The sequence below is a fragment of the Otolemur garnettii genome, unplaced genomic scaffold (assembly GCF_000181295.1).
Source record: "Otolemur garnettii isolate 467f Iridium unplaced genomic scaffold, OtoGar3 scaffold00006, whole genome shotgun sequence".
In the NCBI taxonomy this organism is placed as follows: Eukaryota; Metazoa; Chordata; class Mammalia; order Primates; family Galagidae; genus Otolemur; species Otolemur garnettii.
This window is the reverse complement of record NW_003852401.1, coordinates 34,393,288-34,410,163: the sequence shown is the minus strand read 5'-3', so window position 1 is coordinate 34,410,163 and position 16,876 is coordinate 34,393,288. Positions and strand designations below refer to the sequence as shown.

At 38.7% G+C, this 16,876-nt stretch overlaps 1 protein-coding gene across 2 annotated transcripts in view; it reads right to left on the bottom strand.

The window, feature by feature from the left end:
- PCSK5 (proprotein convertase subtilisin/kexin type 5) overlaps positions 1-16,876 on the bottom strand; it is a 430,298-nt gene that overhangs the window by 142,648 nt on the left and 270,774 nt on the right. Inside the window, exons 15-21 of one of the 2 annotated variants that reach the window (XM_012813044.1) lie at positions 13,456-13,558; positions 12,490-12,683; positions 8,922-9,006; positions 4,977-5,074; positions 4,407-4,536; positions 3,337-3,452; positions 8-194 (exon numbers count right to left, since the gene is read on the bottom strand). In XM_012813044.1, coding sequence (XP_012668498.1) covers positions 79-194; positions 3,337-3,452; positions 4,407-4,536; positions 4,977-5,074; positions 8,922-9,006; positions 12,490-12,683; positions 13,456-13,558 — 842 coding nt within the window. In that variant the 3' untranslated portion in view covers positions 8-78. Of the gene's footprint in view, positions 1-7; positions 195-3,336; positions 3,453-4,406; positions 4,537-4,976; positions 5,075-8,921; positions 9,007-12,489; positions 12,684-13,455; positions 13,559-16,876 lie in introns of those variants that run through there. The other variant, XM_012813041.1, reaches the window with a different exon arrangement.

Here is a 16,876-nt window from a genome sequence, read left to right as displayed (position 1 = left end):
TTTTTTTTTTTTTTTTCCTTTTTAATGATATGGAATAATCTATAAGTCTACAGGAACAAAGAAATCTAAGATGGCTGCTCAGCCTTGGAATGTACATGTTTTGCAGCAAAGTTGTTGAAGAACCTTCCGTTGGCAAAGATTGTTCTTTTTCACAAGCATACAGAAGCCTCCTTCGGCCCAGGACTCTTCCGTTGCTTTTCCGGGAAGTCAGCAAGAGAGAGGGAGAGTTGAGGACGAGAGCGGCATGACGTGCACACACGGGAGAAGGTTGTGATTGGCCAGAGAGGCAGATTGGGAGGGTTGGAAGAGATCATTCAGGAGCAGTCAACAAGGAGGAAATTTGGTCCACCCACAGTGATTTCAGTCAACAGCATTGTTTTTCAAGGAGAGAGATTGTAGTCCAATGGTAAATGTGATTGGTATCCATTTGTGAAAAGGGAGAAAAAGATTAGAAAAAGAATAAATTAGAAATCAATAACATAAGCTAGAAATTTTTCTTCTTAGAATTAACCTAGAGCAGAAGAGTATACAATCATTTTTCTATATTTCATTGAATCCAAGACATAGGATTTAAGATGCACCATTATTTTAAGTAACAGAAAGAAAAAAAAGTTTCTTATTAAATGTTGACACAATATTCTCTTATTGATTAGAATTTTAATTTTATGCTTATTAGAAGGATTTATTTGGTATGTAACCTTCTGTTTCATTTCTGTGTTTAGGCAACAACCCTTCCTTGGATATGAAACAGGAGTTTAATTTTCTGAAGGTGTTTTGAACTGCAATTAAATTTAACACAAAGAGTAGCAATTGTGTGCTTAACTCAGTAAAACAGACATCTCTGCCCAACTCTCCTACCTGGGGGAGACTGCTGGGGCAAAGGAACTGTAAACTATAATGAATTAGAAGATGCATCTGATTTAGTGCTTTAAAATTGTAAAAAAATAAATGTATGTCTTAGAATCATGGAAATATGGCAGTTGGAAGAGCATACATAGCACGTCTTGGAATGCAGTTGCCATGTAATTTGAAAAGCCTGCTAAGCCATCAAGGATCTCATTCTTTGACTTGAAAATGGATTCATGACAAAAATACGGTTCTTCATTTTCCCACTTTATTAAAGTGCCATTTAACTTATCTCATGCTCACCATGGTTTAGGGAAAGCAGTCAAAGCATCATGAATCTTGAAATGTCTAGTACCAAGGGCTATTGGTGAAAATTTCAAATTATAGTGGATTTCCTGTGTTGATCATTAAAAACCTTCCTCAGTTTTCTTAACAAAGAGTTCTGGTCATACTCAGATGGAAGGGTAGCAGGATTTTAAGTAAAGGTAAGTTGGCACTTGCTGGTAACTAGAGCATGATACTAATATGGTCCCTTGGTTCCCCCATCCTGGGCCTCTTGTCCCAGTGTGGTGCAGTTAGCAGCAGCCCTGGCAAGAAGCCCTTGGAACACAGACCCTGAGTGGGTCAGGCTTATCTCGCCAGGCCAATGACACATCAGAAAAGCCAGGAAGATGCACAGTCACCTGTGATGCCCCAAGGAAGTGAGACCACAGATGATGTCTATCAGTGCCATCATGTGCCCAGCTCTTTCTGGTGCCTTTTGGAAATTCCTAATAGGGAATTGTGGAATAACCATTCAAGGTCAGTAGTATTATCATCTTTATTTTTTTCTTTTATAAATGGGAGACATGAATCCCAAGGAAGTTAATAAGCTTCCCAAGGCCTGGAGCCCAGATATAACCTACAGCATTCTGACTTCCCAGTTCACGTTCCCTCAACCACAGTACAGCTCTGCCTCTTGTGACATTTACACAAGGAAAAATATTCCAGAGAAGGGAAAAGAGTAAACCCAATCATGTCAGTGACTGTTCCAAATCCATACCTTTCCCCCATTTTCTGTTTTTATAAGGATCCAAAGAAGTTTTGAACAACAAGAGTTCATAACAATTTCTGCATAAAAGTCAGGAACACATTGTGGGCTCCCTTTAGTGAAAACTTTATTGAGAGTCAAAGTTCACAAACTGTTGGGAGCTGAAATAATTTAAATTCAATCCTTTCACAGATGGAGAAACTGAGGCTAGAGAGGTGAGGGAACTTAGCATTTGCCCAACTGTCGAGGAGAATGCTACAGCGTGATGGCGCTCAAACTTGCCTGAATGTTAGAAACCATTTCTAAGAGAAGGTCAAGAGAGGCTAAAATACATGCTTAGGATTCACCCAGGTAAATCCAATCAGAACTCCTGGTGAAGGCGCATCTTGGTTGTGAACCATTGGCACAAAGGAAATAAAAAAGACCAACATTTCTAAGTATTAAGTTCTATACTTGGCTCTATGTATTACTTCCTAGATTCATGCCTTGAATTTTCCCTTTTGTGAGATTGGAATATTAATTCCTAGGCTGACAAGTTTAACAGAAGATTCAGATGCCAGTTGATCACTATTTAAATGTAAAATTATAAACAGTTCAAAGAATAAGAGAGTGGTGAAACCCTACATCATCTTCACACAATTGAGTTTTATGCTATCATTAAAGTTTCCTAACAAAACACATAGCATAATGTTTATGACTAATGCTTAGTGCAAGAGGCAAGGTACAGAACTCTACATACGTGGTTTTAAAAACATGGCAAAGAGTATATAAGGCAAAAGACTGGAAATAAATATATCAACAAATAAGTAGAAATGGCTACATACTGTATTACTCCAACTATATAACCTGGAAAAAGCAAATCTATGGAAATAGTGGGAAAAAATCAGTGGTTGTCAGGAATGTGGAAGGGAGGGATGCGTAGGCCAAGCAAAAAGGATTTTTAGGGCAGTGAAGCTCTTCTGTCTGATAATATAATGGTATACATGTCATTATACACTTGTTCACACCCACAGAATATAATCACCAAACGTAGACCCTAATGTAAACTGTGGACTTTGGGTGATAATGATGTGTCAATGTAGGTTCACTAGTTATAAAAATTTACTGCTATGGTGTTAGATTGACAGTTGAGGAGGCTGTGTATGCATGTGGATAAAAAGTCTATGGGCAATCTCTGGACTTTCTATTTAATTTTGCTATAAATTTAAAACTTCTCTAAAACATAAAGTTTATTAATTAAAAAAATTTAACTGGAGTCAGCTTGGCCAGTGGGACTATTGGTTATTTATTTCTTCTTGCATTCAAACCAATAGCAAACCAACTAACACACCCATGAAAGGCTCAGGTTGGTGAATGTGTCCTATCTGATACATGCTTGTTTTCTTTTAAGTGAGAAAATATTAGGCCTTCAAATAGAAAGATCACACTTTGTAAAGATCAAAATGAGCAATTGTACTCACCATCCTTGCAGATGGCTCCCATTTGACACATTCCTAAGTCTAAGAGATACCCACTGGGGCAGCTTGTACAGTTCTTGAACCCTGGGCCATTGCACGTCAAACAACTGATATCACATCTGTAGAAAAATGTGCAGTTTTTTATCCATTCACACATCATGTACAGGAGAAGATATACTGACTTTCAATCTCTTAATGCTTTTTTTCTTTTTTTGAGACAGAGTCTCACTCTGGTGTCCTGAGTAGAGTGCCATGGCGTCATAGCTCACAGCAACCTCAAGCTCTTGGGCTCAAGATATCCTCTTGCCTAAGTTTTTCTATTTGTTTGGTAGAGTTGATCTTGAACTTGAGAAATTTCTATGTCTCAAGTTGGTCTTGAGCTCGAGAAATTTCTATTTATCTATCTGGCACTATGAGATAGTATCTAATGAGTTGTCAGAACACATGGTAAACTTAATGCTCCCTTGTCTCAATCTTTTAAAAAATATTTCTTACAATAACACCTAGGTTTGCTAGCCTTAAAGAAAACCTAGCAGGTAGACACTGTGGCTTATTTTTTATTCAGAGACAGAGTCTCACTTGGTCATCCATGGTAGAGTGCCATGGCATCTTAGCTCACAGCAACCTCAAACTCTTGGGTTCAAGTGATCCTCTTGCCTTGGCCTCCCAAATAGCTGGGACTACAGGTGCCCACTGCAATGCCCAGATATTTTTTTAGAGACGGGGGTCTCGCTCTGGCTCAGGCTGGTCTCAAACCCATGAGCTCAGGCAATCTACCTGCCTTGGCCACTCAAGTGCTAGGAGTACAGGCGTGAGCCACTGTGACACTGATTTTTAAAAGGAAGTAGGATGTACTTGAAAAAAATATTCCAGAGCTTTATGAAGGTGTTCCTGAGGCAAAAGAATAAAAATATCAAAGATAAGATGAGTTAAAGCTGTGGGGCAGTGTCCATCGGCAAATGTTTAAACCTAATGTTATCATTAAAAATTCTAAGTTTTTTAATGCTCATGAACTTGCTCATATAAGGAGCCCAGGTCCTAAATGCTAGGGTTGAAAGGGCAGTTTCACTTACTTTTTACAGGATTTGTATCCATTTTCTGAAGAGTGGTCAAAGTAATAGTTGATACTACAGCTCTGCACACATCTCCCATCCTCCATGAAGTAACCCTCTGTACAGTTAATGCACCCATCAGCTCCTGCCCCTTGAAAGCAAGATAAAGGCAGGAAACAGATAGAACCTCAGTGGCGGTTGCCTAATGGGCTTCATTCTTAGCAGCTTGTAAAACTGACATTAATCTGCAACTTTTTTTAAATGAGTAATAATTTAAAATTTAACATCTGTGCTTTTTCTTCATTTCCTTAGATGCCCCCCCCCCATTTAAATGGAACCTATCTGCCAAAAATATCCATCCTCTTTGGAAAGGAGAGACGACATCACTGGGTTATTTAAGTTTCTCAACAAGGACAGAATGCTGATGATTGACTTTCAGCGAGAATACACCTGTGATTACCAAAAGGAAAATGTGTTTCTTTAGAATTTACTTGAAAAGTGTCATGGGCATTGCATGAGCGATGGCTAAAACCAGACAATCAGCACTAAAACCAGAACCAGGAGAAGGAACGAAAGAACCGGGGAAGGTACCAGCACAAGTGGCGCAGAAGCGGTGGCACGGCTGGCAGTCCTGGCCGTTGAAGTACTGCCCATCTTCACAGGAGACAGAACATCGGGTTCCCTGCAGGCTGGGAGAAACATAAAGAGAGCTTTAAACAGACTGCTGCAATCAAGGCAAGGCAGTAAAGACTCCCCAAGCTCCATATGTAACAAATATAGCTCCCTGCACAGACCAGTGGATTTGGCAGAGCTTCAAAGCAGGGGAAACAACAGCCCTTGTACCCTCTTTTTTTGCCCTCCTGATGCCTATAATGCTTCTCTGTGCCTATAATGATGTCCGTAGCATGAACACATGCTGCTGAGCTTTAGGGACATTCGCCTTAATTTGCTAAACTGATAGACAGGTTCCCACGTTGCCCAACATGTTATAATGCAGAGGTTTTGTAAAGTGTGTGATTGACAAAACAATCACATTGCCTAACATCTGCCTACCAATTCCCCAATATACAGACTTACTATATAATAAATCTAGAAGTTATTTTAGAATGATAAATGCAGTAGGAACACATGGTAAAATGAATTATGGTCGAATAAAAGTGTACAAACTTCTCCTGCCCAAACTCCTTGGAGCAGCCATTTTTGTTTTTAAGTGCTGCCGATTTTAGCTTTATACTGGTTCCCGTAAAAACAAAACTGTACTACATTTTTGCCTGTATTGATTTGTTCATTTTAAATACTCTAATATTAAATTTAGCAAAATTATACTGTTGCTTCTCTAAATTCAACTTTTCAGTTATTTTATTACTTAGTGTTTCTAAGACTTAGCTGCAACCTATTAAATACTTTATTCAAATTTCTATTTCTCTATCGAGCACGATGAGTCAGTATCTCATGAATTGTCAGAACATCGAATGAGGAAAGCATGTTTTCCTCTCCCTCCTAATTTCTGTCAGCTATGATATTTTTCATAGTCTATAGATTGATGTTAAAATTGAAAACAAGTACATAAAATTTTTAATATTTCATACAAAATATTACTCACTAAGTAACTGATGCCACTGGAAACGTAATAGAGAGGAAACAGAAATCGATGCCACCAAATAGATGACATTAGAAGATGCATATCTAGGCAACAAGGTCAAGTGGTTTCTATTGTCTTAAACTCTTTGCATTATTCCAATTAGCCTCTTATTTGACTGCTTTAGATACGGATCCTACTAATTTTAGAAATTAGAATTTCCTTCTCACTATTACACTTGACTCGTCTTAAAAACTGAAAATAAAAAATTAACATTTATTTTTCCTTATGCTCATTAAAGATGTCTGGGAAGTACAAGAAGAAAGATGAGAAAAGAATCTCCAATAGTCCCTCTGTTAACATTTGAATCTGTTTCCTTCCTGGATTTTATGAATAGACATTTTCCCCTGTTTGTTTTTAAGCCACGATTTAAAAATGTACAAGTCTCTTGAGGCAAAATGGTCCACCCTACAAGCCCCTAGAAAAATGTAAAGGGCCTCCGGAGAGCTGAGGGCAGCATAAAAGAAAGAAAATCTCTTTCCCTTTCTGTAGCTCTAGAAAAAAAGACGTGGCCGCAAATGGATCCTTTGGTGGGAGGAAATAAGGACCACCAAAAAAACTTATCTGAGTTTTTAAAAAGCTGCCTAGGTTTTCTAATGTAGGATGGTACTTCCCTTTGAGGTTGGCATCTATTCAGCAGAAGACAGAGCTTGCACTGTGTCGGAAGGAATGAGCTGCGGGGGACCAGTAACAGGCAGCCGTCCTGGACTCCCCATGCTTCCTGCTGCTTCCAAACAGACCCTGCGAGGCTGACATACCTGCGGCTGCCACCACATCCATTCTTTCTGTGATAAACTTGCCAGGTGAGACCTGTGCCATCCAACACGCTTGGGTTTATGGGGCTACTGAGCCCTTGAAAGGTAGCTAGTGTGGCCAAGGAATGGGATTTTAAGTTTTATTTAATTTTAATGAAGTCTAAATGTGACAAGCTGGTGCTGGATTCCATTATTGGTGAAATTCTGAGTAAGTCTGGAATAACCTGGCTATGTAAAACTTTCTTATTCAGCTAGATTTTAAAAAAGCTAAATAGAGATCAAGCATTTCTCATAAATATTTTTTGTCCGAATTGAGATGCCCTTTAAGGGCAAAATACATACCAGATTTTAAGGATTTAATCAAACAACAAAACGAACCTATCTCTTTAATATTTTTTTATATTGTTGAAGTGATAATTTTAGGTATATTAGGTAAAATAAAAGATTTCATAAAAATCAATTTCTCATGTATCATTTTCTTTCTTTCTTTTTTTTTTTTTTGAGATAGAGTCTCACTATGCTGTCCTTGGTAGAGTGCTGTGGCATCACAGCTCACAGCAACCTTAAACTCCTGGGCTTAAGTGATTCTCTTGCTTCAGCCTCGCAAGCAGCTGGGACTACAGGCGCCTGCCACAATGCCCAGCTATATATATATATTTTTTTTTTTTGTTGTTGTTGCAGTTGTAATTGTTGTTAAGCTGGCCCAGGCTGGGTCTGAACTAGCCAGCCTCGGTACACATGGCCAGTGCTGTACCCACTGTGCTACAGGCACTGAGCCCATTTTATTTCTTTTAATATGGCTACTGGCACATTTAAAATTATATATGTGGTTCTTACATTTCTACTGGTATGCAGTGGTTTAACTCACTCTATGAAATATCCCCTAAGAAATAAGGTAATTTAAATAATCCTTCATTTCTCATGGACCAATTTCGTGACAGATGCTGGAATAAGTACTTTGCAAATGGTATCATAGTTCAGCCATATCATAATCCAGCAACATAGTGGTTATTATCTCCATTTTCTACATAAGGAAATGGAGACTCCGAGTGGTTAAGTAACTTGTCCAGGATCACACAGCTAGTAACAGCAGAGAAGGATTTGAATTCACATCTACCTTCCTTCTTTTTATTATACTACTCTGCTCCTTCTCCGAGAAGAATCAGGAGGCTGAAAAGACTGTTATTTGCCTAGACCGAAGTCTTGAGATGAAAACTGCTAAGGAATGAATATATAAAATATTTATATAGGAAAAGAGAAATAACGCCATAAGTAATCAAAAATCTAAATGAAGAAGATGTTCCCAAACTGATTATTATGAAGAATTACCTGTCTGGAAACTCTGCCTATTTTGCCTCTGATCAAGGATAAAAATAAAGGCCATAATTAATACTTAAAAGGAATCTCGGGTAGCAGAATTCTAACTCTATACAGTACAGAGGGTGTCCATAAAGTTCATGTGCAATTTAATTTAAAATTTATAAACACCCTGATATAAAAACAACGTCTCATTCAACATCAAATGGTGTGACCTTCTCTGATGAAAGGCTACCTAGCTCATCTCAGCTGCATGTGCTGTTCTCCTACAGAGTTTACCGACCCTCCCGGCTTTAGCAAGGAGCAAGTCATCCACTCAAGGAGAACATCTCTTGGTGTTAGATCTATGTGCAAACCATAACATAATGCAAACAAGCCTGAGGTACTTAAGATAAGAGAATGATTGGGTACGCGGAGAGAAATAATAAAGATAAGGGAATAATTTCCCACCATCCGAGGAACGAATCAAGGGATTAAACGTAATTCATTGGCATCACCTGATAGCAATCCTTGTCTAGCACAATGCAGGTCAAACAGAGCAGAGACTGCCTCTCAGATGGTCATTTTTATTGACTTGTATCTGAGCTATCTTCTCTAAAGAGAATTTATCTGGTTTATAACCCTTCTTTAGCTGAGATGGCATCCAATTTTTCACATAGAATGGTAGAGATAATGCAAATCGCAACCAAGTGTTAGAATGAGAGTCAAACCAAGGATAGATGGAAGAGAGCTATTTGTTTACTTTTATTATTATTTTTTTTCATTTAATTTACATTGAGAAGCTCCTTGGGCTGTGCTACTTGAGGAAATCCTTCACTCTCTTACCTTAAGCCATCCCTACATTCTGTACAGTTATGGAATTCAGTACACGTCTTGCAGTTTTCACTGCATTTCCGGCAAAGATTTTTCTCTGTTTAAAAAAAAAAAAAGAAAGTTATAAATCAGTAGGTCAACTGGATTCCCTAGAAGCCTATGGAAATGTTCTAATGTTTGTTAATGTATGCCATTCAGCAGTCCCCAACTATTTGGACCCCAGGGTCCAGTTTCATGGAACATAATTTTTCCACAGATGGGATGGGAAGATTCGATTCTTATAAGGAGTGCACAACCCAGATCCCTCACTCGTGTAGTGTCTAGTAGGGTTTGTGCTCCTGGGAGAGCTAATGCCTCGCTGATATAACTCAGGCAGTGATGCCAGGGATGGGGAGGGACCGTAAACACTGACGAAACTTCCGGGGCTTAACCTGCTGCTGTGCAGCCCAGTCAGCACCCAGAGGGTTGGGGACCATGGCGCTATAGTACCCATGGCATTGAGCTGAAAACTGCAGCAACAGCCCCAGAATCACCATTTGTTATCATTTCTCAGCAAACCAAACGCAGGCAGGAATTATAACTCTGGGAAATACCTTAGGCTTCCCTGCCATCTTGCAGATGAGAGAACTATAGCCCAGTTAATTCTCAGTTGAATAGTTTATAGGCTTTCCTCCTCTTCTTACTATTCTCTCTCCCAAGAACAGTTTCCTGACTTTCGATAAAGAAAGTTCCACTCATGAAGGTGGGACACCACCACTGTGTACGAATTGAAAAGCAATGCTTGAGGCTGATGAACAGGGCAGTAGATGCCTATGCGTATAGCTTTTGGGACTATTCTGATGAGCTGTACAGGACAGGGGATCTACACTGAAGACTAAGAGGTAAGAATTCCTTATTTCGTGCATCGTCAAAATTAGTGTCTTGCACTTTATAGCTACTGTGGAGATGATATAAATGCCATGCTGTTATATTTCAGCTAATATCTATATTCTGGAGAAGAGAAATGTATCAGTTTGAACAAATATACTGTGAAGGCTGGCTTTCCTATTTAATACCAGGTCCAAATTGTTAAAAAAATGACAAATTCATGGTTGCTCTATAGTAGAAAATATGATTCAGCATATATATATTTATATAAAACATATATGTGTGTGTGTATAAAACATATAATTCTTTAGAGATGGGGTCTCACTATGTTGCCCAGGGTGGATTCATACTCCTGGTCTTGAGAGATCCTCCCACCCCAGCATCCCAAGTAGCTGGGAATACAGGTATAATTTGGTATATTAAAGACAGTCTTTTACCTTAGACAAAATTTTCCTGGAGACTTGTACCTGCTCTTACATGAAAGTGGATTCCATCCACACATATGTGTACCACCAGATGAACCTTTGTTAATCGGCCTTTGTCTATCCGCTTTTCAGCATTTGTGTTTTTCAGCATTCCACAGAGAACACTGCTCTAGTGGATCTCTAAGAAGCCTGCTTGATCTCAGCATGAAATATAAAGCCCTTTACGGTCTGAGGATAGTTATCAGATGATCTCTGTTACTGTGTCCTTGGGGATACAAGACATGGAATAGAATCTGAATTTGAACAACCTAGATTTGTATTCTGCTTTTAGCACCTTTGGTGGGCAAGTCCAGGGTCTCTGTCATCTTGCTTGTTATATGGAGATACTCACCTTTCAGTCTGTCTTGAGAAGTGAATGAAATTATTCAAGGGACAATATAAACTATTAAGCATTGTCATTATTACCAATCATGATCATTTATGATCACTATATTGTATATAAATAGGCTCATTAGAACCTATAACAAAAAGGCAATTACATTAAAGGAGAGAGATACACAGACCCTTGTATCAATACTACATGGTAGCTGAAATAGCTTTTCTTAATTATCTACCTCCCAGACTCTGGAAACAGAACTAACTGACTCTCTCAAGTTATCTTGATCCTGCCTGTCATATAATATTCTAGAACCAAATTTCTTTTCCAAGGTTTAGCTGTTTTTTTTTTTTTTTTTGAGATATAGTTTTACTCTGTCTTCCTGGGTACAGTGTCTTGGTGTCATCACAGCCCCACCTCAAACCCTCAAGCTCAAGTAATCCTCTTGTCTCAGCCTCTCAAGTATCAGAGACTACAGGCACCCATCACAATGCCTGGCTAATTTTTCTATTTTTAGTAGAGATGGGGTCTTGCTTTTGTGAGACCCTGTCTTCTGAATCAGGAGAAAACTTAACTTCTTAAGAAGCAAGAGTAGCCACTTCAGACTTTTGTCTGATTTTTCTTTTTAAACAAGTCTTATTCCTTTAAACTCAAGTTTTCTTTTTCTTAGATTGTATAAAACCACGAAATCCCAGTGCCGTCACATACCATGGTGTGACTTCCTTGTTAGGACAAATTATGCAGAACTCAGAAATAAAGTAAAAGTTACTTGAAGTCCTTTGTAGAACCACACAGGAGCACCGTCTAATGGGTCTGCCCAGAGGGTGATGTGTCTTTGTTAGTTAATGACAGCTTAGTAGGTCCAAGCTCTATGAAGTTCTGTGTCGATGCAGAGGTTTTGATAAAGTTGCAAATGACCTCTGTCCTTTAGAAAAAACACCCCCCAAATTTCTAGTTCTATTGCCAGGTGAAAAACTGTTCAATTTTGTCTCTAACTCAGCAAAAGGATTTCATTTTGCCTTTCCTGGTAGACTATTGAACCTAATTATTTTTAAATTCATTTTTCATCTTACATGTTCTCTTATGAATGGGCTAAATAAATCTTTGATGCATGTTCATTCTACATTTATAAAAAAAGACTTTTTTTAACTTTTCAAAAAGTATGTTTTGATACCATACAGGCCTGGGGCCTATTTGGTAAGTATGCAGAGAGAAGCTTGGCTGCTGTTTTCTACAAGTCACCTTACAAGGCTGGCCCTAGGCGGGCATCTGGGAACTTAGATTTTGGGAGGGCTCCCATCACCCTGATAAGAGTGGCTCATATTGTCTAAAACCATTTATATAAACAATACAGTTGTACAGATTCCTTCTAGGAATCCGAAATTTTGATTTATGCCAGGCCTGACCAGCCCCCAGTAACAACCAGGGGGTGGGGGGATGGGGGCTGAATTTCTAATGAAGTTCTCTCCCTAGGTCCCTCAACATGAGATTGCATGTTGTCACAAATTGCTGCTGGGGGAAATAGACATGTGACCTCCCTGGGAGGGGACCCTGGGAAGCTTATGTCTGATTGCCTCTGCACTTTGTCCCATATGCCTTTCCCCTTTGCTGATTTTACTTTGTATGTTTTGTTGTAATAAATCATAGTTGTAAGTAGACCAACATGAGTATTATGAGTATTCCTAGCAAGTCATTGAATATGGATGTGGCTTGAGGGGTCCCTGACAAAGTCAGTTACAGGCATTTTTACATAAAGCTTCTAAACTGTTCTCTTGACATAAATTGGCTAGATCCTGTTTGATGTGAAGCAAAGCCCAGATTTCATAAAGGAGGACTATCCCTCCCAAGGTCACACGAATGAAACCACCCTCTCCTTTCCTCTCTAAAATCCAAACATTTGAAGTCAACTCACTGGTGTCCTGATATGACCCATCAGGGCAGTGAGTAACACAGCTGTTGGTTTCTTCATTCAGGAAGTATCCATATTTACAGGACAGGCACTGGTCACCATGGCTCCCAAAGCAGGACTCACAGTTGGGGGCACACTTCCTGCATCGCTTCTTGTCCGCATGGTAGTGGCCAGGGGGGCAGCTGGAGACACAGATCCTGCATTGTGGAAGGAGAAGAAAGAAGGCAGCGTCACTGGTGACACAGTCCTCAGCATTCTCCTGGAGGTGCTAAGCAAATAGTTGAACTCAGCCTCCAACGTCAGTTTCAAACCAAGATGCCAACATTGCATTCAGAAGGCCGAATCATGTCTGCTAAAGCTGCCCCCTACCTGGGCATTGTAGCAATGCTGATACTTGACTTCAGGTCCACCAAGGAAGGTATCTCGTGTCACAAACTATCACCTTGTTTGCATCTGGCTCTTTGAAAGGGATAATGCTTAGAAACTGAGTCTTAAGAGGAAGGCTGTGGTGGTGAATCACCACAAAAAAAATAAGTATGTGAAGTAATGTGTATGTTAAATAGCCGAATTTAGTCATTCTAAAATATATGTGTGTATATTTGTGGTACACAACATATTTGTACCACAAATATATGCAATTTTTACTTGCCAACCGACACAAAAAAAGAAAAGGGAAGGTTCAAAGGGGCATGTTGGTTAGCTGGTCCTTCCTCATCATCCCCCCTCACATGTGAGAGAAGACATTTGGAGTTTCATAACAGGCATGCACATCCTACATTTTGTAAGTCAGTAGAATTTCCATTATTTTGAATTACACAGGGAGGCAGGAGACAAGTGCAGAGGCCTCTGTTCTGTGCTTAGGTGGGAGGACACTGGAAGATGTGGGCTGTGTGAGCACACTCTGGCTCTGCGGGGACTCCTGGGACAGCAGAGACGTGCTCTGGGGATCTGACATGGTCTGTCTCTTACCTGGTGTTGTTTTTCAGCTTGTAGTAGTAGTGCAAACAGTCATTGCAGTGGTTTGGTCCCGGCCCGTCACAGCCCACCTCACTGCACTCAGGGTCACAGGGACCTTTCCAAAAGAGATTAGAACAACACTTGGAAAAAATGATTATAGAACAGGTCAGCTTTACCTTGAATTTAATATAAAATAAGATTTTTTTTCCTTATTCAAAGAGAGTTTCTTTAAGATGGAGGAATATAATGGTCAACGTGGCTCTAAGTCCAGAGATGAACTGTTGACATTTTTGACTTTCGACTCATAGACAACCTTAACTAAGTCTCAAGAATGTAAATCCTAGTCATGGCCTGGTCTTCAAAGCACACATGGCTGCCTCATGGGAGATAACAGGTATTTCAGAATCCAAACAATCTGTAGCAACTGGAAAAAACCAACTGCAATTAAATACGCATAACAATAAAAATGTTGGATTCATAGAAAAATGAAAAGTTGTTGACAAAAAAGAAAGAAAGGTTATTATTCAATTCCTGGACCAGATTGCCTGTCTCCTCCATGGTCATTAAGGCCATTGGATACCTCTAAAATACTGTAGCCAGCAAGAAATATCATTATGGCATCTGGCACAAGCTTATCAGCATCTAGTCTTGGATCACAGTGCAGGTACTTCAGGCACAGATAATAGATTTAAAACAGCATCCTTCCCAAGGTCCAATGGGCAACTCAACAAAAGAAAACAACACATAAATTAAAAAAAAACTGAGTAAGCATAAAGAATTCTAGACCTGGAATGAAGGCTTCCTCTCTCTTACTACATATTCTTTATATAAGCTAAGAGAATTCATGGGAAGAAAAAAAGCAAAAAAGCCAGTAAAATGGAGTTATTTTGTGATTGATGCAAAGATGTGTAATGGCAAGGGCTACTTACAGAAGTTTCTAGTTCTTTTTTTCCTTCTCCTCCATATTTTGGGACATTTGGACTCCTAATCTTCAAAATCTTTCCCATATGATTTTTAAGTAGCAACAAACATATTGCATGAAATGTGTAAACAGTAAGGCTAGGATACCAGGAATATTTTGTATCCTACTTATTTTAATCAAAAGGACTTACTGTTGAATTTTAGTCAACATGGGACCATGTCTAGTCATTATGGGACCATGTTTTATAATTACCAAATCCTAGAAACATAAAGTGGATGGGTAGGATGACTAAGAGAAAAATCTGAGATTTTTAAAAATACTCTTACTTTACTGATGAAAAAACTGAGTTTTCAAGTGTTACAGTGGCTTGGTTGATATGGTCAATAAACATTGGCGAGTATGTCTGAATACATATAAAATACCATGGCCAGAAAGAAACCTCATGTGGCAACTGGCATAAGCGTATCAGCATCTAGTCTTAGATTACAAAGCTGGCACTTCCGGCACATGCATCACATGGCCAGGAGAATTGGGATCAACATAGGACCTGACACCTGTTTAATGATTTCCTGCTTAGAGGTAGCAAATCATGGCTAGAGATGATCTCTTGTTCCGAATGGAAATAAGTCATTTCAAAATGCTGCAGACTTGATACCTACTTCTGATTAATTGCAAGAGACATTTGACAACATAATTCATTTCATTTCCCCCAAAGCTTTAAATAGATCTCTGCATTCAATTCCAGAGCTAGCACAACTTGAGACATTTTAGCTGTTTACCATTGTATACCAGGGGAGTGGTATCTCTGCTGCGTGAGGGTTGAAGTTAAGCCAGCTGTGGTCTCACAGTCCCTGGGATGCAATGAAACAATACAGGGATCTGGTTGTGATAATGCTGTCTGTGCCTCTAATCAGGCTGCCTTCTAAATGAAGGTGAGAATTACAGTTCCAAAGAAGAGTCATGGGTGGCCCTAAATTTTCACCAGATGATTTTTAGGTTTAAAAAAAAAAAAGATTCCCAAACATTTATTCTTGATATTTGCCCAAAGTGTTCTGTATGGCAAAGTTCACATGCTATGCTGTGTCTCCTATAATCTTAAACTGTCCCAAATGCAGTTTAGTGTTGCAGATTGCAATAATGAGATAATTGTCTTTGTTCTCCTGCAAGTGTCAATGTCAACATTTTAGAGATGTAATCAGAAAACTACAAAGAGGTATAGATATTCAAACTCTTAATATTACCAAAATTTAAATAGGAAATATTAATAGAATTTGAATAAGGTAAAGAGTAATATGCTGCATTTGTATTTTTGAATATACTTTCTTCTATCAGAGGAGACAAAATGGTTTTGCTAGTTATAACGGAAATACTAATGTTAGAAGTTCAAAGCCAAACAATACACAATCTAAAACAATCAATCTAGCTCTGGTTAGTTTAATTGGTCTTAATCATCCAGGCATGTTTTTAACTCTGAGATACTACCTGTTTAGAATAAAAGAAACTATATGCATATTTAAGATAGTTTATACAGGTGACTAATGAAGTATTTTTATTTTTAGTATCTGAAGAAAAATCTCAGAACTGCAGGAATATTTTTATTTTTTTTTTTGAGACAGAGTCTGACTTTGTTGCCCTTGGTAGAGTGCTGTGGCATCACAGCTCACAGCAACCTCAACATCTTGGGCTCAAGCAATTCTCTTGCCTCAGCCTCCCAAGAGACAAAGTCGCTCAAAGGCTGGTCTCGAACTTGTGAGCTCAGGAAATCCACCCACCTCGGCTTCCCAAGTGCTAGGATTACAGGTGTGAGCCACTGGGCCCAGATGGAATATTTCTTATCTAAAGGTACATTATAAACAGTTCAACTTTAGAAGAAGCATTGTACTCTATGTGTTATATGTCATATCTCAAAAGGGCTGAATGAATATTGCTAGAAAGGCTAACCAATGCATGAAGACAGTAATCAGAATTATAATGAGAAGGATGAAAAAAGCTTGCAGTTTAGTACCTAAAACATCCTAGAAAATAAATTCTAAAACATAGAAATTAATGATTTGAGCAAAGTAGACATATATGCGGACATATATATTGATACATATACAACCACCAATAGATTTCCCATATACCAGCACATACTAGTTAGAAAGTATGGAGTACTTTCTATCACAAGAGCAGCAAGATCCAAAATACTATACGTAGGTGTAACACTAACAAGAAGAAAACTACATAAAAATTAAAAGATTTCCGTAAAATGAGACAGTCTATGTTTTAGATGTAAGGCTTATATATTGTAAAAACAATTCTTCCCATGACTTTGCATATAAACCCAAATTAAATTCCAACGGGATTTTTAAAGAGGGACTTAAAAAATCATTCTAAAATTCATCTGGAGGAATAATAGGGCAGTAATTGCTATGAAAATGGGAAGCAGATGTCCTACAGATATTAAGATACACCATGAAACGAAAATAAGTAAAACAGTGTGGGTGGTATTGGTTTGAGAATTATAGACTG